Source organism: Accipiter gentilis, chromosome 33 (assembly GCF_929443795.1).
Source record: "Accipiter gentilis chromosome 33, bAccGen1.1, whole genome shotgun sequence".
In the NCBI taxonomy this organism is placed as follows: Eukaryota; Metazoa; Chordata; class Aves; order Accipitriformes; family Accipitridae; genus Astur; species Astur gentilis.
Window position 1 is genome coordinate 233,454 of NC_064912.1, and position 25,089 is coordinate 258,542.

General features: G+C 56.2%; 1 protein-coding gene across 1 annotated transcript; it reads right to left on the minus strand.

Annotated features, from left to right (window-relative positions):
* Positions 1–1,603: 1,603 nt before the first annotated feature.
* LOC126034207 (uncharacterized) lies at positions 1,604–24,854 on the minus strand. The gene is made up of 22 exons (XM_049791654.1): positions 23,941–24,854; positions 23,373–23,476; positions 23,083–23,237; positions 22,834–23,002; positions 22,062–22,185; positions 21,459–21,574; positions 20,928–21,142; positions 20,569–20,677; positions 20,278–20,481; positions 19,808–19,882; positions 19,015–19,602; positions 15,804–16,185; positions 15,615–15,718; positions 14,981–15,135; positions 14,319–14,487; positions 13,978–14,111; positions 13,075–13,174; positions 12,189–12,403; positions 11,212–11,320; positions 10,346–10,549; positions 3,377–3,399; positions 1,604–2,303 (listed from the first exon to the last, which is right to left on the minus strand). The coding sequence occupies exons 1-22, from the start codon at positions 24,304–24,306 to the stop codon at positions 2,077–2,079; spliced, it is 4,047 nt and encodes a 1,348-aa protein (XP_049647611.1). The 5' UTR covers positions 24,307–24,854; the 3' UTR covers positions 1,604–2,076.
* Positions 24,855–25,089: the final 235 nt, after the last annotated feature.

The following is a 25,089-nucleotide window of genomic DNA, read 5'->3' on the forward strand; positions in this document are numbered from 1 at the left end:
AAGCTTTTTTAAATATTAAAGGTCTGCCAAGGTCTGGAGCTGGATAAAACCTTCCCTGCTCTCCATCCTTCATCAGACTTGCCGATGCTTTACTGTTAATTGATACTGGGATTGTAGGAGCTCCCCCTTTTCCCCTCAGAGCCACAAATCAGACTTTAAACCCACCGCGATCACTGTCATAGCTGCTTTTTGTTGCCAAAAAAACCCCACAGACGTGATCTGTGGGGTGGAAAGCCTCAGCTTAGCAGATCTTGGCCCGGGTTGGTACGGATTAGCCCCAGTTCAGGCTGGAGGGGACGTCGTGCACCACCAAATCCTTTTTCCTGTTGCAGTCCTCACAAGGCGAGTTGATTTTCTTTAGACCGCTTCGTTAGCTGACTGCTTTAACGATAGGTGATATCCCGCAGGCTTCAGTTTCACCTCCTTACCCACCAATAGCTGTGGTTTAATAGATATCCCCTTAAATAAGCACAGGGGAGAGCAAGGTGTGCGATATTGCATTGTAATTTTGCTAAAAAACCTTATGTTCCTCTTCATGGACTTTTCTATGGCACTTTTTAGCATGAAAATTTTTTCCAAGCCTCGTCTCTTTTTGCCTTTTCCTTGATGACTCTTTCTTCAAGCATCTTCACACTGTATTGGGCCCTTCTGTCACTTTTTGGGGGATAAAATGTACCAAATCCCCTCTCTATCCCCCAAAATACCACGTCCTTTCTTCTCCTTCTGGATTACAGGTTTGGAACGGATTCGGCTGCTGACGGAAGACTGAGGCCATGCTGATGTATCTCATTCCCAATTTTTCCCTGTTTTCCTTGATCCATGCCAAGGTTTTGTCTACAATAACCCCTCTCCTCTTTCCTAGCGGATTCTTGAGCCAGATGACTTCCTGGACGATTTGGATGATGAAGACTACGAAGAAGATACGCCGAAGCGGAGAGGGAAGGGGAAGGCCAAGGTGAGGGCAGCCGGGTGGGTCCAACTGTGTTGCAGTGTTGTTTTGGTGGCGATTCCTGGCAAATCCGAGATGTTGCCTGTGCTGAAACAGCCCTGACGCCTGCCAGGGCTCGACTGTGTCCGTTTTGAACCTCGCGTTGGGGAAAACTCTTGACGTGCTTGACTTCATGGGCAGGATGAGCAGAAAACACAAGCCGGGGACTTGGATAACTCATGTCCGTTAGCCACTAATGAATGTTAGTCACCGAAAACCACCTACCATGTGAGAAATACCAGGTGGTGAGAGTATGGTAGAGAGATTTCACGTGCATCTGCCCCTTCCCAAAGTGGGAAAGACTGAGGATCCTGAGGGATTTGGGTCATCCTTCAGTGCCTTCTGCCCCATGCAGCAGTCCTCGCTGCTCACATCCAACAACCATTTCATGCTGTACCCACTACGTGGCACTGTTGGATCACGCTTTTCTCCAACATCAGATCCCTGGTGGTGTCTTCCCCACCATCCAGGAGCCTTTTGGGTCCCAATTTTGCCTAAACCTTGGCTTTTTCCCCTTGTTTTTCCCAGGGCAAAGGGGTCGGAGGGGCTCGCAAGAAGCTGGATGCAGCTATATTAGAAGACAGGGATAAACCCTACGCTTGCGACAGTGAGTACTAAAAACCTCTCCTTGCCGCTTAGGGCCTGGGAGTGGAGCCAGGCTGTGTTACTTTTGGGATCCATCGGGTTGTCTGCTGGGATTTGGGTTTTAAACCTCAAAAGGTAGATTTACACATCTAGGGGAGGGTGTTTTTGAACCCCTCGGACTCTCAGCCCTCCTCCAACGGTCAAAGATGGCTGGAGTTTTCCCACCGGGAATGCGGTCATCTCGCCCCAAGCGAAGGGCGGTGCAGCCACCCGGCACGTAGAAATGAGGATAATCCTTTCCCGGTCTTGCAAACACCCCCGCAAACGTTGAAAACAGCCCCTCCATTTTCCCAGCCAGCTTTCGAGTTGGATCTGTGTCCGTCAGACTGGTTTCGAAGCCGGCCGTAGCCCCTGCCCCGCCCTTTGCGCTATCGTGCCTCGTTAAAGCCACTTAATGAGTTTGTAGCTGTGAAACGCAACACCGTGCACTGGTTCTGCTCTGGCTAAAAAACCTCCTCAGCTCCAGGGGCAGGGATTTGATTTCCGAGGCCATCCTGGCCCGCTTCTCTGCGAGCCCAGGGTTGACAATGCTTCCTCCTCACCTCCCTCCTCCTCCTCAAGCTGGGGAAGGGGAGGAAAAAACGAACAAAAAAGCAATTTGACAGGGCAAACGGAGCAAAAAAGGGCAAGTGAGGCTTTGAAATTACCTTTCTCTCTTCTTCCTCCTGTCCTGCAAGAGCTGACACTAGCTTCTTCCAAAAAAACCCACCCCCAAACCCAAAGTAGTTGTGTTTTTCCTCCCCCTTTTTCTTGTTTTAAGAGTCCCTCTGTCGCTTGGCACGGGTGCGTGACCTGGTGTGTGTGTGTTTTCTCACGACTCTCTTTCTGTGTTTCAGATAGTTACAAACAAAAGCATACCTTGAAACCTCCCGATCGAGGTAGTCCACTCTCTGTCTGCTTTTTTTATTTCCTTCCTGCCTTTCTTCTCCTGAAACGTTAGTTTTGTTTTTTGTTTTCACCAAACCTTGCTGGAGCCTGCGGGAAAAGGGACGGGGCGGGAGGGGACACGGGAGAAGGGGAGGGAGAAGCCAAAGGCCACCGAGCGACGTCAAAGCTGGCCTCCCCGCCGGCAGCAGGATTCGGCAGCTCCTCTCCGGGCTCGCCTGACCCTTTTCCAATGGGGAAGGGCGGTCATGCGTGCCAGCAGAGCGGCCTCCGGAGAGGGAAAACAAAGATTAATCCCCCCTGCCCCCCCGCGGTGGCAGAGATGGGAAAAAACCCCACGGTGTTTCCACCAAACCCCTTCCCTCTCTCCCAAATCCCGTGCGCGCGGGATGTGCCGCCTTCCTTTTAAGAGATGCCGAAGTACGTTGCTGCTTGTCTCGCAAAAAATACCCCACCTTTTTGCTTCAAAAAAAGCCCCAAAATGGGTCAGCTGCAGGTGGAGGTTGAATGTTGGTGGCAGGCTGCGAATAAACACCTGCAGCCAAGCCAGAGAGCCAAGATCGTCTTTGTGGGGGCTCTTCTTCCTCGCTGTTTGGGAGGAGGAAACCCGACTCCTGTTTAGATACTGGTCTGCTTGTTTTGGAGGGAAAAAAGGTCAATTTTAAACCCCGCGGGGGGTGGAGGGAGGACGTGGGGGGGGTGGGGGGAAGAAAACGCCTGCCAGCTCCGCGTGGCTGCTCACGGGGCCGACCCCATTGTGCCCTCAGTTGGCTCTGGAAAGCCAGAATTTGATGTAATAAGGTTGTAATTGCTGCTTTTCGGGCTGTTTTTCGCTTCCTTCGGCTCGGCTCGCGCCGCTTTGCCGAGTCGCTCCGGACCTGCTGATGCCGAGCGTTTTCCCCCAGGGTGATGAGCATCCTGAGCATCCCGCATACCCTTTTGCCCGGGGGGAATCCCTGCTGCTTTTGTCCCAAAAAGCCAATGGCGGCTGCTTGCATCGGGCTCTCTTGGGGGGGTTCAAACCCCATTTTCGTCAAGCGGGCTGCTTTCTCCCCACCATATTTTTGAGCGAGTCAGTGGCGTGAGAAGGGATGCAAACCCTGGTAGGGTTTCTCCAGGCTTCAAAGCGAGCCTGGAAGCTGATCCAGAAAGGGTCCAGGATGTTACGGGAAAAACTCCAGTCTCAGGAAATCTCATCCCAAAACAACTTTTTCCCCAATTTGCCTGGATGCTGCAGAAAGACATGGGGAAAATCCATTGCTAAATCTGTCCATTGGGGCCCATAAATCCCCCTCTGGCTCTTTTGGGGGGGATTTCAGCCCAATCTTCATCCTTGTGCCCAGCCAGCCTCCGTCCTCTACCGTGCTGGCGGTAGGAGGGTGCAAAGCCAGTGCCGGCTTCGTGCTCGTGCCTATACAGGGCTGAAAGGGAGTTTTGGGGTGTCCTTGGAGCCTCACAACTAAAAAGCTGCCAACCCCTCACTGCCAGAAAAGCGGTGATGGTGAGCTGGGAGCCCGTTCCCTGGCAGGGAAGGTGCTTCCCCAATCCATGGGTGCTCAGAGATTTCCCCATGGAAGTGCCTGCTGTTAAACCGAGGGTGAAAGTTCCCAATCCCTGCAAGAAACGGGGCAGAAAGCGGGCAAACCGATGGCGTTTGGGGCAGTGGGTGATTTCAAGCCACACTCAGGTCAGGTTTGGAGAAGCCAGGTGAGTCCGAGGAGAGAGCAGAGCTGAAATGTGCCTGTGGCAGCTGCAGTTTCCCTCCTCGGGGTCCCAAAAAAAAGAAGTTTCCCCTTCATAGACATTGAAGATGGCCTGGATTTTTACCCAGCTGGTTTAGGAGATGTTTTTTGGGTGGGAAATGACAGCCCCACCCTCGCCAGTCTTTCCGACCGCGTTTTGCCACTCGAATTGATCCCTGCATGGTTTCACTCCTTTACTGAGGGCTGTAAAGCTGCGCTTAATGAGCTACCATCGTTACTTGGACATGGTGGGTATCGATCGCCCACTGAATCAGCTTTAGCCTCCTGCGATGGGATGTGCAGAGGAGGCTGCGGTGCCTCTCCAGCAGCTATTCTGGACCTGATCTGGAGGGTCAGCCCCAAACCCCTTTATTAGGGTGTTCTTAGGTGGTTTTAATAAATTCCAGGTGATTTGGGGACAGAAGGGGGAGCAGCCCTCTGTGCTCAAAGCCCGGAGACGGGGGCCAGGGGATGCTGGATGATTTGGGGTGCGGGGTCTCACTCCCCGCCAGTGTGAGCTCAGACTTTTCCCATTTCTATCCGTAGTCTGCGGGAAGCGATACAAGAATCGGCCAGGATTGAGCTACCACTATGCTCACTCCCACCTGGCCGAGGAAGAAGGCGACGACAAGGACGATTCGCAGCCCCCCACTCCTGTCTCGCAGCGATCGGAGGAGCAGAAATGTAAGCGAAACACCCCCCCTCTGCCAAAATCCCCATCATGAAAAAGACGGCAAAGCCAGGAAATCGCCTCTGCCAGGGCTGGGAGTGAGCAGCATCCCTTCCCCGATGCTTTTGAGCCCCGTGGCATCGCCCTGGGGCTCAGAGGTTGCCGGAAAGGCTGCTCCAAGCATTGGGATTTGTGCCGTGGAAGTGTTTTTTCCTGGTCCCATGCAGAAAGCCTTTGCCCTGCAGCTAATCTGTCTCTCCCACTCTGCTTTTCCAGCCAAGAAGGGACCTGACGGCTTAGCTTTGCCCAACAACTACTGCGATTTCTGCCTGGGAGACTCCAAAATCAACAAGAAGACGGGACAACCAGAGGAGTTGGTCTCGTGCTCGGACTGTGGGCGATCAGGTAAGGGAGGGGGGAAAAGCATCCTCTCCACCGCTGGCATTGCCAAAAATATCCCCAGCGTCTTTGCCTGCCCAGAAAAGCCAGGGATTCGGGTCGGAGCTGGGGAGAAGGTGGTTTTTTTCCCTGCCGTGGAGTTCTTCCCCAACCCCGTGGTTGCGTGGGCTGCCTTCCTCCCCTCCCCTGCCTTCACTTGTGTCCTGCCTGCTTCCCAGGGCACCCCTCCTGCCTGCAGTTCACCCCCGTGATGATGGCGGCTGTCAAGACGTACCGCTGGCAATGCATTGAGTGCAAGTGCTGCAATATCTGCGGCACCTCCGAGAATGATGTGAGTACCCCCCCAAGAATGATTGAGTACCCCCAGAATGATGTGAGTACCCCCAAGAATGACATGAGTGTCCACCCCCAAGAAGAAGCAGGGCACCCTCCGAGGACACCCCATGGTGTCATCCCATCTGGCCCCGTGGAGAAGGGATGGGGAAAAGCCTTGGAGGGTCTGTGAGCAGCCTCTTCCTTTGGGGTTGAGGTTTTAATAGTCCGTAGGACATCAGAGCCTTTTTGGGGGGGAAATCTGTGTGTTTTAATAATCTGTAGGACACAGCAGAATCTTTCTTTGGGGGAAATCATTGGGCTTTTAACATTCCATAGCACAAAGCAGCCTTTCTGGGAGAAATTTTTGTGCTTTTAATAGTCCATAGGACATGTCAGTGGCTTTTTGGGGGGAAAATCTTTGGTCTTTAGTAGACAGAAGGGCACAGCAGAGTCTTTTTTGGGGAGAAATCTTTGGGCTTTAGTAGTCTGTAGGACGTGGGAGAGTCTTTTGGGGGGGAAATTACTTGGCTTTAATAGTCTGTAAGATGTGGCAAAATCTTTGGGGGGGGTATAAAGACTGTGCTTTTGGTAGTCTGGAGGACATGGCGATGTCTTTCTGGTCGCTCCGATGGAACTTGGAGGACGACAGAGTGGGACCCTCGTCCCCTCCGTGTTGTCCTTAAGCCAAGGCCGTGTTGAATCATCCGAATTTCCCCCCCCTTTCCCGCCCGCTCGGCTTAGGACCAGCTGCTCTTCTGTGATGACTGCGATCGCGGCTACCACATGTACTGTCTCACCCCCCCCATGTCGGAGCCGCCGGAAGGTGAGTGCCACTCCCCCGGCCCCCCCAAACCCCATCTTCCCTCTCCGTTTTGGAAATGGGTCAAAACAAGCAGAATTCAGCCCAGAACATTTCTCAGCCATGCAGACCCACTTCGACCCATGGGTTTTTTGGGGGCAATCGTGGATTTGTCATGCCACAATTGAAAATGATGGGGTCCATCATTCTGGCTGTTCCCCAGTTATTCCTCTGCTGGAGAAGCAGAAAAACCTTTTACCACCCCAAAATCCATCACCAACATCCCTCATCCCTTGCACCCCAAAATGTCTTCGTATCAACTGGTGAAGCTGAGAGGGATCTCTCTTCTTCCTCCTCTTCTTCTCACCTTGTCTTGTGCTGACTCATGGCGTCGAAGCAAAAAAGAACAGCGTTCACAACAACAACAAAAAAACCAACCCAAAAATCTCAATAACGCCTTGCAGCTGGTTAATTATCCCAGCGGTTAATTATCAACCCCTCTCTTGGCCACCTTCACTTGAAGGTTAACAAGGAGGAGGAAGACTTGCAGGTTCACAAACCCACAAACAGCCTTGTAAACCACCACCCTTCCACCCTGTTCCTTATTCCCTACATGTAATTAGGAAGCTGTGACCCTTAACGAAGCCCTAACGAGGGCGCAACCAGGGAACCCACGTGTACTTCTCTCCTCAGGGAGCTGGAGCTGCCACTTGTGTCTGGACCTGCTGAAGGAAAAAGCCTCCATCTACCAGAACCAGAACAACTCCTGATCCCGCTCCGCCGGCAGGATGGGCTCCCCGGTGCCCTCGTTCCACATGTTTTCCCTTGGGGGTTTTTTTTTGGATCTTTTTTCGTTTGTTTTTTTTTTTTTTTAAACCTCCCCCATGTTTTTGGTTGATTTGGGGTTGGTTTGGGTTTTTTTTTTTTGTTTGGGTTTTTTTTTTTACCACATGGGGAGGGGGTGTTGGGGTTTATTTTATTCATTTTTGCCGCGCAAGGGTTTATTTCTCACCTCCCCGCAGCGAGATGGGGCAAGTCCCCCTGTGAGGACAGGGTGACGCTGACGGGTCCCCACCCTGCAGAGTGGCTTTTGGGGTGACACTGCAGTGTCCCTGAGGGGACCCTGTCCCCACCCAGGGAGTGTGGATGGGACAGGGCTGTCCTTCCCATCGCCGTTTCCCAGGTTTCCACCCAAAACGAGGTGCCCGAATCCATTCCACCGCCTCTCTGGCAACACGGCGTGCCAAAAAACTTGTTTTTTCCCCCCTTTTCTTGGGAAAATTCAGACCCCTGCGCCAGCTGCAGTCGCAGTTTTGGGGCTTTTTGTTAATTTCTTGGGTTTTTTTGGGGGGTGAGATTGTTTCCTCTGCTTTTATTTTTATTTCCTATTTTTCTCCCCGTTTTTATCATTTCTTTTTGCCCCGTCATCTCTCCCGCCTCGGAGGATGCTCCCCACAGCCTGGCCAGTTCCCCCCCCTGCCCAGATGAGGCCTTACACCCCGACATCCTCTTCCGGCCAGCATGAAACGGGGCAAAATCCCTCCATCTTGGGATTTTCCCCCACTTCCTCCTCCAGCTGGCGCAAAACGGGGCAAAACCCCTCCATTTGGGGGTTTTCCCTTGCTCCCACATGGCGCAGAGGGAGAAACGCTTTGCCCCATACCCCCCCCCCAACCCGTCACGGTCGCACAGGGTTTGTTTTGGGGTTTGGGGGGATTTCTTTTGGGGGGGGGAAAGCCACTTTCACCCCCAAAACGCCGCTGACGGGGAGAGATAGGAGACGCCACTGTTTTGGGGCTCTCTGGGGCCACCCCACTATCCCCGTCCGCCCCCCCCAAGGGTCCCGTTGACTGAATGTGCCTGTTTTTTCTAAAAATCAACTTTAAAAACCTACCTCCGAACCCCTCCTCCCCACCACTACACCCTGAATTTCACCTCCGAGAACCCCCCAAAAGAGAGGAGCCAACCGGGATGGCAGCAGAGCAGCCCCAAAACTGGGCCCATTAGCAGAAAAGTGGCCTCAAAATAGCGCCCCCAAAATGACCAAAACAGCCCCGAAAGTGACTGAAATAGCTCCATATTAACCAAAACCGCTCAAAATTTACCAAAATCTCTAAAAAATACTGCCACACCAAAAAAAAAAAAAAAAGGATCTGGGTGACAAAGCAGCTCCAGCCCGGTGGTTTCTCTCCTTCCCCTCCTTGAGCGCGATTCGGGTGGAAATGAAGGCGTTTTGGTTAAAAATGGGTGGGTTTTCCCCCATTTTCGCGCCCTGATGGGGGCGGGACGATAAAATGTCCCTAAACGGGTGGGTTTTACCCAATTTCCCCTCGGCAAAGCTTCACGGTTGTGTCTTATCCGGAAAAAAAAAAAACCGAAGCGACACCAAAACAGCTTGTTTTCATAATAAAAATGGATAAAAAACGCAGTGGTGTGGAAGTGAGGACGTTTTGGGGCAAAAATAGGGGTGTTGGGGGGGGGTGCCTGGGTTTGGGGTAAAAAACATCTGTTGGTGCTGGGATGTGGCTTTTCTGAGGGCTGCTATTGGGTTTGTGCTGCCCTGATTTTCGGGGTGAAAACCAGCCATTTAGGTGCTGGGATGTGGCTTCTCTGAGGGCTAACACTGGGATTGAGCTGCCCTATTTTGGGGGGTAAATAAACCCCATTTAGGTGCTGGGTTGTGGCTTCTTTGAGGGCTGCTATTGGGGTTGGGCTATCCTGTTTTTGGGGGTAAAATCTGCCCCATTAGGGGCTTTTGCCACCCGCTGACCCTGGCTTGACATGAGAATTAATCTCTTTGCAGATTTATTTTGCAGCTAAATCACCCGAATTGGGGCAAAGGCCGGAGCTTGAGAACCAGGACCCAGGCATCTGGGTAATATATGGGAGAAATCAATCCTCATAATTCTCCTTTGGGGGGGGGTCAGGGTGGGGGTCCCCGAATATCTGGGTTCCCTCGGGGAGGTTGGGGGGACCCTCGGGAGGGCAGCGGTTGATATCAAACAGCAACGTTGCAATGAGGTTTTATTGGGATTAAATAAATAGCGTCTGGGTGGGGGATATCGACTCTGGGGTGGGGGGACGTGTCCCCCCCAGGGTCCGGTCCCCCCCGTCCCCACTGGCCCGGCAGGACCCAGGTGTCCCCGATGCCCGACCTCTTCCCCCTCAGACGCCATCCTTGGTCTTGGTGGTGCTCAGAGGGACGGTGACCTCCTCGTCCTTGAGGTGACCTGCTCTGTGGCCGCACCGGGGGAAGAGAAACCCCAAAACCTTCAACCTTTCTTCCCCAAAACCTTGGTCCCTTCCCGACCCCAAAACCTTTGTCCCTTTTCATCCCTTCTCACCCCAAAACCTTTGTCCCTTCTCACCCCAAAACCTTCATTCCTTCCCAACCCCAAAACCTTTGTCCCTTCTTGTCCCAAAACCTTCATCCCTTCCCAACCTCAAAACCTTCATCTCTTTTTGTCCCTTCTCACCCCAAAACCTTTGTCCCTTCTCGCCCCAAAAACTTCATCCCTTCTTGCCCCAAAATCTTCATCCTTTCTCACCCCAAAACCTTCATCCCCTTTTGTCCCTTCTCACTCCAAAACTTTCGTCCCTTACCAACCCCAAAACTTTCATCCCTTTTTGTCCCTTCTCGCCCCCAAACCTTTATCCCTTTTCATCCCTTCTTGCCCCAAAACCCTCAACCCTTCTCTCCCCAAAACCTTCTGCATTCCTCCAAGAAAGCCATCTTGCCCTAATAGGAGGATTTCACCCCCCACCCGTTGTGTCCACCACAAAAGGATTGGGGAGAAAAAGGGGATCTGGTGGGGACAGGGTCTCTCGGGGAGAAAAAGGGGATCTGGTGGGGACGGGGTCCCTCGGGGTGGCCAAGGCCGCTGCCCTGGGGAGCTCCTCACCGTCTCTCGACGTCCTTGACGGTCTCGGGCAGGGGCATGTTGCGGGTCTCGGGCAGGAAGCACGTGGCGATGGCCGAGATGATGGGGGCAGCCCCATAGATGACGAGGGGCAGCACTGGGGTCACATCAGCTGCCATGCGCACCAACGGGGCCACCATGCCACCCACGCGGGCCATGGTGCCCCCCAGGCCCATCCCCGTCTGCCTGTGCCAGGGAGAGGGAGCAGTGGGTGGATGGACGGATGGAGAGGTGGTTGGATGGATGGAGGGGTTGAGGGTTGGAGTGGTTGATGATGGATGGATGGAGTGGTTGGATGGATGGATGGATGGAGTGGTTGAGTGATGGAGGGCTTGATGATGGGTGGATGGATGAAAAGGTAGTTGGATGGGTAAAGAGGTGGTTGGATGGAGGGATTGAGGGTTGGAGGAGTTGATGGATGGAGAGGTGGATGGATGAAGGGGTTGCATGAAGAGGTTGGATGGATGGAGGGGTTGAGGGATGGAGGGCTTGGTGATGGATGGATGGATGAAGAGGTGGTTGGATGGATGCAGTGGTCGAGTGATGGAGGGCTTGGTGACGGTTGGATGGATGAAGGGGTTGGTGGATGGAGGGGTTGGCGGATGGGTGGATGGATGAAGAAGTGGTTGGATGGGTGGAAAGGTGATTGGATGGATGGTTTGAGGGGTGGCTGGCTGGATGGAAGGATGAGTGGTTGGGTCGGTAGGTGGGCTGGTCGATGGACGGGCTGATGGGTGGAGGATGACTTGGTAGGTGGGTTGGCAGGTGGATGAGTGGATGGAGGGATGGACAGATGGAGGGAGGGCGGGCCGTGGTGCCAGCAGCCCCCAGAGGTGACAGCCACCCACCTGATGACGGTGGGGAAGAGCTCCCCAGAGAAGATGTAGGCGCAGTTGAAGGAGGCGGCCAGCGAACCCTTCCCAATCACCGCGAAGGCCATGCGCAGCGTCTGCAGCTCTGGGGACAGGGGTGGGACGTCTCGCACCTCCAGCCCCCCCCGACAGCTCCTCAGTGACCCCACCCGTGGTCCTCCTTCCCTCCAACCTCTATCTCCACCCCCGAGTGCCCCAAGTCCCTCCGATGACCCTTCATCCCTCTGTCCTTCAACCTCAGCCGCTGTCCCCCCGGTGCACGCCCAACGTCCCCCCACCCCTCTGTCTCGGTCCTCCAACCTCCCTCCCTCCATCCCTCCAACCTCCACCCAGCCTTCCACCCTCTGTCCCTCCGTCCCATCATCCTCCAACCTCCATCTTTCCAGCCTCCGTCCCTCCAACTTCTCTCTGTACCCTTCTACCTCTTCTTCCTCCATCCTTCCATCCCACTGTCCTCCATCCCATTGTCCTTCATCCCCCATCCCATTGTCCTCCATCCCATTGTCCTTTATTCCTCCATCCCATTGTCCTCCATCCCATTGTCCTCCATCCCATTGTTCTTTATTCCTCCATCCCATTGTCCCTTATTCCTCCATCCCATTGTCCTTCATCCCATTGTCCCTTATTCCTCCATCCCATTGTCCTCCACCCCATTGTCCCTTATTCCTCCATCCCATTGTCCCCCATCTCTCCATCCCATTGTCCTCCATCCCCCATCCCATTGTCCCCCATCCCATTGTCCCCCATCCCTCCATCCCATTGTCCCCATCCCATAGTCCTCCATCCCATTTTCCCCCATCCCATTGTCCTCATCCCATTGTCCTCCATCCCATTGTCCCCCATCCCATTGCCCTCATCCCATTGTCCTCCATCCCATTGTCCCTTATTTCTCCATCCCATTGTCCCCCATCCCATTGTCCTCCATCCATCCCTCCCTCCATCCCGGCACCCACCCATCGGCACAAAGATGTTGGCGAGGATGCAGATGCCGGCGAGTGCCAAGGAGCCGCCCTGGGCCACCCGCCGCCCCACGCAGCTGATGGCCAACACCGAGGCCAGCTTGGCCGGGATGTCCACAGCCCCGAAGACCAGCTGGCTCAGGTAGATGTCCACCCCGAAGCCCTGCAGATCCATGGCCAGCCCGTAGTAGGCGAAACTGGTGGAGAACCTGCCCCCCAAACCCAACATTTCAATGCAAAACCCACCAGGCATGACCGAATGGGCCCCCAAAAGGTGAGGGTTGACCCCAAAAAGATGGGGTTTGCCCTAAAAGGTGAGTTTTGGCCCCAAAAAGGTGGGGGTTGGCCCCCCCCAAAAGTTAGGGTTTGACCCCAAAAGGATAGGTTTTGCCCCACAAGGTGAGTTTTGCCCCCCCAAAAGGTAGGGTTTGGCCCCTGAAAAGGTTGGGTTTGCCCCAAAAGGTGAGTTTTGGCCTTGAAAAGGTAGAGTTTGGCCCTCCAAAAGGTGGGGGTTGACCCCAAAAGGATGGGGTTTGGCCCCAAAAATGTGAGGTTTGGCACCAAAAAGGTGGCGTTTGGCCCCCCAAAACTTGGGATTTGGCCCCAAAAAGATTACTTTTGACACCAAAAAGTGGGGTTTGACCCCAAAAGGATGGGTTTTGCCCCACAAGGTGTTTTGGCCCCAAAAAGGTGAGGTTTGGCCCCCAGAAAGGTAGGGTTTGGCCCCCGAAAAGGTGGGGTTTGGCCCAAAAGGTGAGTTTTGGCCTTGAAATCGTGGGGTTTGGCCCCCAAAAAGGTGGTGTTTGGCCCCCCAAGAGGTGGGGTTTGACCCCAAAAGGTGAGTTTTGCCCTGAAAGGTGAGGTTTGGCCCCAAACTTGCCAGACGAAGGAGACGCCGCAGGAGACCGTCCTCATCCCGGGGGTGCGCACCAGGGCAGCCAGCGTCCCCCCCGGCAGCGGCGGCTCCCGCCTGACCAGCGCTCCCAGTGCCTGCGGGACGGGGGAGATCTTGGGGGGATCGGGGAGGGATCCAAGGGGTGGGGGGGATCAGGGGATGGGAGGGATCGGGGGGGGATCTAGGAGGGATCAGAGGGGTCTGGGAGGGATGCGAGGGGTGTGGGGAGGTGATCTGGAGGGGATTGGAGGGAATGGTGGGGGGATCTAGGTGGGATCGGAGGGATCTAGAAGGGACACGAGGGGTCTTGGGAGGATCCAGGTGATCTGGAGGGGATTGGAGGGATCGGGGCAGATCTAGGAGGGATCAGGAGGATCTAGGTGGGATCAGAGGGATCTAGGAGGGATGCGAGGGGTCTTGGGGGGATCCAGGTGATCTGGAGGGATTGGAGGGTTCTGGGTGGGATTGGAGAGATCTAGGAGGGACACAAGGGGTCTTGGGGGGATCCAGGTGATCTGGAGGGATGGGGGGGTGTTGGAGAGATCTAAGAAGGACACAGGGAATGTGGGGGGGTCCAGGTGATCAGGAGGGATATAGGTGGGATCTAAGGGGGGGGGGGAAGTATCTATGAGGGGTAAAGGGGGTCTAGGCTGAATAGAGAGGAATTGGGGGGGATCAAAGGGAGAATGAGGGGGTTCTGGAAGGATTGGGGGGATCTAGTGAGATCTGGGAGGGAGCTGGGGACGTGCAGGGATGTAGGGGAGGAAGTGGGGGGATCTAGGGGAGATTGGGGGGACCTGGGGGGTGTAGGGGGTAGACCAGAAGGATCTGGGGGGCATCTGGGGGATCAGAGGGATCTGGGGGGGGGGCTCCGGGAGGCCCTGGGACCACCCATCACCTCCTCGCTGAGTTTGTCCCCCTCCTCCTTCCTCCTGTTGACGCGGGCGACTTTGCGGAGCCCCTTCAGGGCCAGGTCGGGTCTCCCCGAAATCACCTGCCACCGGGCTGACTCCACGAACAGCCTGGGGGGGGATGGGGAAGAGGGGTTACGGGGGACCCAGGCGCCCAAGGGGGTCCCTGCACCCACCCTACACACCCCACCACCCATGGAGGACCCAGGTGTCCCCACCATCACCCCTAAGGAACCCAGACACCCCAAGATCCACAGATCCACCTTTTCCCCCCGCAACCAAGGAGGATGGCCGGCTGGTGGCCTGGCTTCCCCGTACCAGGAGTAGAGGAAGAAGAGGAAGAAGGGGAGGGAGACGACGAGCTGGAGCCAGCGCCAGTGAGGGACGCCGAAGGCCGCGGCCGCCAGCACAAACTGCCCCAAGGTGTAGCAGTAGCCATTGATGGTGCCCACCACAGCACGGGCTTCCGTTGGGATCCACTCCATGCCTGCGGGGCAACCGTCAGCACACGGGTGGTGGGGTCTATCCCATGGCATAGGGCCAAAATGGGGTATCTGGGTCCCTCCCGTGGGTCAACAGTGGAGCTTGGGTCCCTCCCAAGGTCAATACTGGAGCCTGGGTCGTTCCCGTGGGTCAACGGTGGTAGGGTTGGAGTTTGGGTCCCTCCCGTGTGTCAATGGTGGAGCTTGGGTCCCTCCCAAGGGTCAATGGTGGTAGGGTTGGAGCTTGGGTCCCTCCCGTGGGTCAACGGTGGAGGCTGGGTCCCTCCCAAGGGTCAATGGTGGTAGGGTTGGAGCTTGGGTCCCTCCCGTGGGTCAACGGTGGTAGGGTTGGAGCTTGGGTCCCTCCCGTGGGTCAACAGTAGTAGGGTTGGAGGCTGGGTCCCTCCCAAGGGTCAACGGTGGTGGGATTGGTGCCTGGGTGCTTCCCACGGGGTAGGGGTGGTAGGATGAAGCCCAGACCCCGGGTCCCCAGCTCACAGAGGGAGGCGGAGTTGAGGGAGACCCCGGCCATGGCCAGGCCCGCCAGGAAGCGGCAGAGACAGTAGACGACGAAGGTGGGGGCGGCCGCGGTGCCGGCCCCCGTCGCCCCCAGCTGCAGGTAGCACCAGGTCAGCAGCGCCCGGCGCCCGAACCTGCTGGGACACGGCGCTGGGGACACTGGGACGGGGGACATGGGGACTGGGATGCCAATATGGGGTGGTGGGACAGGGGCACGAGACACTGGGGGTGCTGGGATGGGAGACATGGGGTGCTGGAGATACTGGGATGGGGATTGCGGGGTGCTGGAGCCACTAGGATGGGGACATAGGCACTGGTATGGGGGGGATACAGGGTGCTGGGAATTCTGACAGAGGGACGTGGGGCACTGGGATGGGGACACAAGGCATTTGGAACACAGGGACAGGGAATATGGGCACTGGGAATACTGGGATGAGTGACTTGGGGGCAGTGGGGACAGTGGGACAAGCTGTACTGGGGCAGAGCCACCCCAGGGGCACTGGGGACGCCAGGGCCAGAGGGACGGGAGGACATCCCTGTGCATACGCCTCCCCTCTTCCCCTTCCCAGCTTCCCCCAGTTCATCCCAGTACTGCTCCGGGGTGGCCACGCACTTGTCAGAGAGGACTCCGAAGAGTCCAGAGCCCAGGAGGATCCCGGCCATGTAGATGGATTGGGCCACCTGCCTCAACCTCTTGGACTCGCACACCAGGTCCCACTGCCACCAGGAGAGGACACGGGGGTCAACACCCGGACGGCTGGGTGCCCACCACCGCCCAGGGGGGCTGTGGGGCACCCCTCACCTCGGTGACGATGGTGTGAGCGAAGACGCCGTCGCGATAGGTCCAGCCGTCACGGCAAGGCTCGGTGGCCGCCCCGTTGGCCGTGCCGTTGACCGTGCCGTTGACCTCCAAGAGGTGCCATTGGGGTTCCACATAGCGGCGGCAACGCTGGGGACGGTGGTGGCCGTCGGAGGGGATGGAGACGAGGAGTGGGACGTCCCCGGTGCTCTCATTGGCCACGGGCCGAGGCCGGCAGTGGTGCTCGGGGACACCAGCGGTGAAGTTCTGTAGCAGGTTGTGGCTGGCCAGCATGAGCAGCGGAACGGCCAAGGCGGCCACGTAGGTCACCTGGAAGCGGCCCATCCCGCCCAGGCGGGCCAGCAGCTCCACGAAGGTCATGGTGGGATGAGGGATGGAGCCGGGGGGGGCCCCAGGTCAGCTGGAGGGTGGAAGGAGGAGAAGAGGTTGAAGGATGGGCCAAGGGATGGGCTAGGAATGGCCAAGGAATGGCCGAGGGGTGGTTTGGAGGAAGGGGCGAGGGTTGGACCCAAGGATGGGCCAAGGGCTGGGCTAGGAATGGCCAAGGAGCGGTTTGGATGGTCAGTGAACGGAAAGATCCAAGGATGGGCCAAGGGCTGGCCAAGGGCTGGCCGAGGAAGGGCCGAGGGGTGGTTTGGAGGAAGGGATGAGGGATGGCTCCAAGGATGGGCCAAGGGATGGAGGAGGGACACAGCAGAGGAAGGACCGAGGGGTGGGTAGGAGGATGGTGGAGGGACGAGATCAGGATTGGCCGAGGGACGGGACCAGGAATGGCCGAGGGGTGACCGAGGGGCGGCTGGGCCAAGCGGAGGAAGAGCCGAGGAGGAGGGATGGACGAACGGACAGAGCGAGGGCGGGACAGAGGGACGGGCAGCGGGATGGACCAAGGGATCAAAGGGGAGATCAAGGGAGGGACAGATGGAGGAAGGAATCGAGGACCCTCTATTGATCACCTGTTGATCGGTCTATCGATCTGTCTATTTATTGGTCTATCAATAAATCTACCTATAGGTCTATTGATCTATTGATTGATCCATCCATCGGTCTATCACTCTCTCTATAGGTCTGTCAATCAGTCTATCAACGTACCAATCTATCAGTCTTTCTGTTGAGCTGTTGGTTGCTCTATTGATCTATCGGTGCCTCTATCAATCAATCAATCTATCAGTCTATTGATCTGCCAAAACAATCTATCCGTGTCACTATCAATCTATCGGTCTCTATTGGCCTGTCAGGGTGTCTATTGATCTATCAGTCTCTGTCAGTCTGTCAGTCCCTCTGTCTATCAATCTATTGATCTATCAATCTATAGATCTAATTGATCAATCTACCTATCATTCTATCAGTCTCAGTCTCTATTGACCCATCAGTCACTGATTATTTATTTCGAGCTATCAGCTCTGCCCCTTGTTGCTCTCCCTCCTCCCTCCCCCTTATTATTGATCAATCAGTCCATCCTCTCTCCCTTCTGTCCTACCAATCTCTCAATAGGTTCATCCCGCCAATGATCCCTTGCGATCAATCGATCCCTACCTGCCGTTTGGCTCCTCTTCCTCTCTCTGCCACTCTCTCGGTTCCCAGCTCGGTCTCTCTGGCCACCCACTGTCCCTCCGTCCGTCCCTCCGTCCATCCGTCCCTCCCTCCCTCCCTCTGCCACTCCCCCTCTCTCTTTCTCCGGCCGTCCTTCACCCCTCGGTCAATCAATCAATCAATCGATGGATGGATTTCTCTATTGTCCCTGCCAACCATCATCCGGCTGGTGGGACTGTTCGCCTGTCCCTCTGCCCATCTATTGACTCCTCACCCTATCAATAAATTGATTTAGCTGCTGATTTGCATAGGTCCAGTGATCAACTTATTGATCTGCCCCCTTTATTGATCGATCTATTGGTCTCCCTGTCGATCAATCCAGTGAGCTCTTTCTCTATTGATAAATTATTGATCTTTAGATCTCTATTATCTATAATGTGTTGATCATCAATTAGTCCATGATCTCTCACTTTATTTCTTAATTTATTGGTCTATATATTTCTGTTGATCAATCTATTGATCTACAGCACCTCTATTGATCCATCTGATGGTCTGTGTATCTCTATTACCAATAAATTGATCTATAATCTGTTCATTGATCAATCTATTGGTCTGTATTTTTCTATTGATGAATCTATTGAACCGTGATCCACCGATCAGTCTAATGATCTCCGCCGCTGTTGATCAATATATTTGTCTATTGATCCATTTATGGATTTATAATCTTTCTGCTGATCAGTGTATCAATCTTAATGTCTCTATTGACCAGTCTACTGGCCTATAATCCTTCTATTGATTGATTCATTGACCTTTAATCTCTCTATTGATTGGTCTATTGGTCTGTCGCTATTAATCAACCTATTGACCTGTAATCTATTGCTCAATATAGTGACCTTAATCTCTCTATTGACTGGTCTGTCGGTCTCTATTGATTAATCTGTTGAGCGTTAATGTCACTATTGATCAATCTATTGACATACAATCTTTCTGTTGATCAACGTATCGATCTTAATCTCTCTGTTGATCAATCTCTTGACCTATAATCTTTCCATCGATCAGTCTTTCTCTCAATTGATCAATCTATTAGTCTTTAATCTCAATCTGTTGTCATATAATCTTTCTATTGATCAGTTTTTCTCTCTATTGATCAACCTAGTGAGCTTTAAGCTCTCTCTTGACCAATCCACTGGCCTCTCTCTCCCCTGATCAGCACATTGATCTCTCTATTGATCCACTCACCTGTCCGTCGCTCCAGCTATTGCCTGACCTCTCCCAGCACCAAATCCCGCTCCCTGGAGCTGTCTGCCAGCAGTTACCACCCCTTGGCCCTGTGGCTGCCCATGGCCAGAGCCCCGTCCCCGTCCCTGTCCCTGCTCCTATTTAAAGCCACCCTTGGTCCCGGTTAACGTTTGACTCCAGTGGGACCAGATCCCGCTATGGGTCGGTGGAGATGATGGTCAGGCGGAAATGCCGGTGTTGGACACACCGGTCCCCAAGCAGGGATGCCCACCGGCTCCCTGGGGCCATCCCATCCTCTCCATCCTCTTCCTCGCCGAGGAAGCCTCTGACCCCAGGTGGATGGGGAGTCCCCCAGCCCCCTCTGGCTTGTTTTCACCATCCGTGGTGGATCATTCAGGAGACAAAGTCCCCGGGGGCCCTGAACCGGATCCCTGGGAGCCCCTTGGACCCCGGGCAGGAGGGCAGCGGGAGGCAGCGGAGCATGGGCAGGACAGGGCAGCGACCAGGGGACTTGGGGGTGGCTTGGGGGGGCAGGACACCTGGGTCCTTGCTGGCTGGGTGGTTGGAGAAGAGGGTGCGGTGTGCGTTGGGTGACCGGACGCTTGGGTCCTTGGGACGTCTGGGTACCTGGATCTCTGGGTCCTTGGGATGCCTAGGTGGTGGGACATCTGGGTCCTTGGGATCCCTGGGCACACGGACACCTGGGTCCTTGGGATCCTGGGTCCTCAGGATGCCTGGGTCCTCCCTGTGCTCTTGAGTGTGACTCTCCCTCTCTCGCGGCTCCAGCGCGGGCAGAGGGGAGGAGGGGACCGTGGACGGGGGGGGCGCGATGCCGAGGCCACAGCACCCCGCTGAGTCCCATATTTGCCTTTGGGGCGGGACGGCCAGGCTGCGCGGGACCCCCCGCGGCCGTGGGAAAACAACCCCCACCACCAGCCCCGTGCCCTCCCACTGGCCGCATTTCACACGATTTTTGCTTTTATTGTTTTTATTCCAGCGCAGAAAAACCATCCTGCAACACGGCGGTTGGAGGGGACGCACCATCCCCCAACCCTGCACGGAGAGGAGGACGCCTGGGTCCCCTCCTTGGCCATGCAAGGAGTTGGCCATGGCCATTGCTGTCCCTTTGCTCTTCTTGGGAGGGGGTGCACCCCCTCCCATCTGCTGGGTAGATTGTGGTTTGGGGGTCCCCCGGGGGTGGTTGGCACTAGCAGGGCCCCGTGGTGCTGCTGGGCTGGGTGGGCTCAAGTGGGACCTGGAGATGTTGGGCTTCGTCCTTCTGGGGCTTGGTCCTGGTGGGAGAGGGAGGATGGGGGTGGGTTTTTTGGGGGGGGCAGGTGCATTTTCATGTTACTGTTCCCCCTCCTTCCCCATTGACCTGTCCGTCCATCACCCATCCATCCGTCTTCATAAACATCCATCCTTTCATCCAGCTGTGGCCGTACTCTTCTTCCTATCCATCCACCCACCAATCTCTGTCCAATCCCAGCCACTCCTGTCCATCCGTCCGTCCGCCCATCACCACACTCAACCAATCCTCCATCCCTCCATTCCGTCCATGTCCCCATATAACCAATCCTCCATCTGTCCATCCCGATGTCCAACCGATCCTTCTCTCCCACCATCCCTCCCTCTCTCCACGCATCCATCTGTCCCTCCCCTTGTCCTTCAGTCCCTCCAGTCCCACCTGCCCTCCACCTCCTCCACAGTCTCAGGCAGAGCCTTGTCCCGTGTCTCTGGCAGGAAGATGGCCACCAGCCCCGACACCACGGGGGCTGCCCCGTAGATGATGAAGGGCAACGTGGGGAAGACCTCGCCCGCCATCTTCACCAAGGGGGCCGTGATGCTGCCCAGACGGGCCATGGTGTTGGCCAACCCCATGCCCGTCTGCCTGCGGGACACCGAGAGGCTCTGAGGGACCAGCCTGCATGGTCACGGCCACCCCGGCACCTCCCCCAACCCGCAGCCCACTCCTTACCGAATAACGGTGGGGTAGAGCTCACCCGTGTAGAGGAAGACGCAGTTGAAGGACGCAGCTAAGCAACCCTTCCCGAAGACGGCCAGGGCAGTCCGAAGTGTCCGCAGGTCTGTGGGGATGAGGACAGGACATCTGCGACTCGCTTTGGTGTCACTAGTTGGGAGTTGGGTTGGGGTGGCGGTGGGTGATGGAGAGTGGAGACCCCAAACACCAGAATTTCAGGCAAATCGCCTGTAAAAAGCTAAAACCACTCAGCCCGTGGATTGCATTAAGGAGTTGAGCTTGTTTTGGCCCTCCCAGATGGTGCTTTATGGGCTGGAGATGAAGGGGACACAGCTGCCACCACCCCCAGCCCTCACCTCGTGGCACCAAGACATTGGCCAAGATGGCCAAGCCAGCCAGGATGAGGGCAAAGGACTGGGTGAAGCGTCGCCCCACAAAGGTCATGGTGAGGATGGAGACCAGCTTGGCTGGGATGTCCACAGCCCCAAAGACGAGCTGGATCACATAGATGTTGAAGTCAAAATTTTGCAGGTCCATGGCCAGCCCATAGTAGGCAAAGCTGGTGGAGAACCTAGGCCAAGAAGAGGTCGGGGGTCAGGGGGGGGCAAATGTCACCTGTGGAGAGGTGTGGAGTGGGATGTGGGGGTCACACACCATCCCCTGGCTGGGGGGGATCCAGCCAGGAGATCTGTGTCCCTTTCTGGAGTACGTGTGGGCCAAGAGACTTCTGTTGACAGTCCTGCACCATGACTCAGTTTCCCTTTCCAGCAAGGACCCAGCTAAGGTGAGTGTTTGGAGGGGTGGCTAGCAAGACAGGTGGATCAACGACTAGGGGTGGGGGGAAGGATGGACAACCACCCACTGATGTCCTCCACTGCCGGGCGTACCACACGAAGCAGAGGCAACAAGAGATGCGGCGCACGACGGGCGTCCGGACCAGGTCAACCGCCGTGTGGTGACTCCTTGATGAAGCCATTTCCTTCTGCATGTAGGACCTCAAGACCTAGAGGAAGAGGGGGGGGCTCTGGGGTGGGGTCGGGGCTCTGTGGTCCCTCTTTTCCCTGGGAGGGGGGGGCAGCGGTGGGAGGAGCAGAGAGTGGAACCAGGATGGAGCAGGGGAAGGGGGGGAATTAAGCTCTGGGCAGGATGGGTGAAGAGTGGGTGGGAGGAGGGATGGAGGAACAGATGGATGGTCAGATGGATGGAGATGGGGGATGGAGATGGTGGACAGATGGCGGGATGGTTGGCTGCAGATGGGATGGGATGGATGGAGATGGCGATGGCTGGAGAGACGGGTGGATGGTTGTATAGGGGGATGGATGGGGAGTTGTCTATGGGGACGGATGGTTGGTTAAGGGGCTGGAAAGATGGGTGTAGGGGAGCCCCACTGTTGGCCCTCTACATGAGGGCCAGGAGAGTGGGGCCGCTTTCCCCCGCCCGCCATAAAACACCCCAGAGGTGCCCCAGGGGACCCAGCCAGAGCCTTTTACTTCTATGTCGAGCTTCTCCCCTTCCTCTTTCTTCCCATTTATCCTGGCCACTTTCTGGAGCTCCTTGAGGGCCTGGTGGGACTTCCCCACCATGACCAGCCAGCGAGCTGACTCTGTTAACCACCTGCAGAGGAGATGGGGACAGGATCCCAAAGATCATCCCACCATCCATGTGACCCTGCCACCAGCGATCTACGTCTCTGTCCCTCCAGCCAGCTCTCCGTGCTTCGATCCGTCCATCCAACCCTCTGTCCATCCAACGTTCCATCCATCCAACCCTCCACCCATTCTTGCACCTTCTCTTCATCTGTCCATCCATCTTTGCACCCATCTCCCCTTCCACCCACCCACGCAACCTTCCATCATTCCATCCATCCCTCCCTCCGTCTGTCCATCCATCATCCCATCCACCCCCCCAACCCTCCGTCCATCCAATCCTCCATCCATCCATCCAACCCTCTCTTCATCTTTGCACCTTCACTTCATCTGTCCATCCATATTTGCACCCATCTCCCATTCCACCCACCCATCCATGCAACCTTCCGTCCATCCATCCATCCCTCCATCCGTCCATCCCTCCGTCTGTCAATCCATCCCTCCATCATTCCATCCACCCCCCCAACCACCCAACCCTCCACCCATCCTTGCACCTTCTCTTCATCCGTCCATCCATCTTTGCACCCAACTTCCCTTCCACCCACCCACCCATCCAACCCTCCATCGTTCCATCCATCCTTCCATCCACGTCTCCATTCCTCCCTCTCCTCCTCACCATGAGTAGAGGAAGAAGCACAAGAAGGGCACCGACACGGTGAACTGCAGCCAGCGCCAATCAGGGATGGCGTAGGCGACCCCAGCCAGCAGGAACTGCCCGATGGTGTACCAGTAACCCATGAAGGTCCCCACGAGTGCCCGGGTGCGAGTGGGCATCCACTCCAAAGCTGCCGAGACACACGGAGACATGGAGCGGACCAGGAGGGTGTCCGGGGCTGGTACCATGGGGTTGGTGGTGGCCACGTACAGAGGGAGACGCTGTTGAGGAGGATGCCGGAGAAGGCCATGCCCGTGAGGAAGCGGAAGAGGCAATAAACGGTGAAAGTGGGGGCGAAGGAGGAGCATATCCCCATGGTGCCCATCTGAAGGTAGCACCAGGTGAGCACTGACCGGCGGCCGAACCTGGGCGGTGAGGAGGAAGAAGAGGTGGGGGAGGAGGAGGAAGAGAGGGGGAAGGAGGAGGAAGAGGAGGTGAGACAATCTCCATGACGCTGCCCCACCTCCCCATGGGTAGGGGGGTGTCCCCCCCACCCTCACCTGTCCGAGAGACCCCCAAAGATGATGCCGCCCACCAAGATGCCAGTCATGTAGAGCGACTGGGCCAACTGCTTCAGGCTCCGGGAGCTGCACACCAGGTCCCACTGCCAAGGGGCAAAGACGTGGGGTGGGACAGAGATCGGGGGGAGGCCCCTCTTGGCCTTCCTCCTGACCCCCCCCAAAAACTGGCTGTGGTGGCAGATAGGGTTGACCCAACACAACAGCCAACGGATGGCCAATGGAAACGCCAAGATGGTGCCACGAAACACTTGGCCGCCCTTCCCAGCATCCCCATGGTTGGAAGCTCCTTCCAGGGGTCATCTGGCTCCTTTTTGACCCCCTTGTTGATGGCCACCAACCCCCTCATCCCCCCCTTTCTTGTCCTGAGCTCTCAGGGCATTGAGTGCCTCCACCAAGGGTTGAGCGGGGAAGATGCTCCAGCTGGAAGAAGCCAATGTCGTGGTGACAGCGGACCCTTCGCCGGTGCCTCAAGGTGGGAACCGCACACGGGATTGGGTGAAACCTGCCGCCAGCCCCACATCCCACCCCACTGCTGCTGCCATCCTACCTCAGTGATGATGGTGCTGGTGAAGACGCTGCGGTCATAGGTCCAACCATCGCGGCAGGGCTCTGTCTCCAGCCAGCTGGTGTTGGGAGCTGAGCCGTTCGCCTCCAAAAGCCACCACTGTGGTGTCACGAAGCGCCGGCACCGCTCACCTTGGGGAACCGAGACCTTCAGCAGGTCCTGGGGGTCGATGCTGGTGGCGTTGGCTTCCCAGTGAAGCCGGCAGCGATGGTCGCTGGTGGCGGCCGTGAAGTTCTGCAGAAGGTTGTGACTGGCCATCATGAGGATGGGCAGGGCCAGGAGGAGCACCGAGGCCACCTGGAAACGTCCCATGCCCCCCACGTGCTCCAGGAGGCTGGCGAAAGCCATGCTGCCACCGTGAGACCCCGGGAACACCCCACAGCCATGCACGCCTGCCCCACGCTGACAGAGCCCCAAAAGGGAGGGATTTCACCCCCAAAAAGCTTCTCTTGCTCCCATAGTATCCTCACTCCACGAGCATCGGGGTGATCTATATAACCCGGCCAACAGGTGGTTTGGGTTAATGTTTGACATCTGGGGTGGGTTTTTTTGTGGGTTTTTTCCAGCAGGAGAAGGCAAAAGTGCAGGCAAGGGCAGTGCAAAGGTGTCCGGGGGGGCCACCGAGCACCAGCAAAGGGTGGCCAGAGCCAAATCCACGGGCAACATTTCCCTCCCCTCACTGCTGCAGCAAAAAAGCCCCCCCAAACAGGGTGAAACTGGAATGATCTGGGCCAGGAAGAAAATAAAGAATTATCATTTATTTTATTATTTTCCAGCGTTGCTTTTCTTTTTCAAGGGGAAAAGGCAGCTTTTGGAGAGGGACCATCTGGGACCAACCTCCTTCACCCAGCTCCTGGGGTACTCTCAGGTGGGTATCCTGAGAGCATGGGGGGGGGTCTCCTGACTTGGGCCAATGTATGGCATTTGCCAGCCCCTTTGGGTTAAATTTTAGTGATTTTTGTGGTCAAAAGGGGACCGAAAGGTGCTGACGGAGGTGGTCCTGCTTGGGTCAGTGCATTCTCCGCCTGGGGAATCCGGGGGTTAATTTTTGATGGGGTCAGATCAATGATGGGGCCAAGGGACACGTTGGCAGTGGGAGCAAGGGCCGGGGTGTCCGGGAAGGGGTCGGAA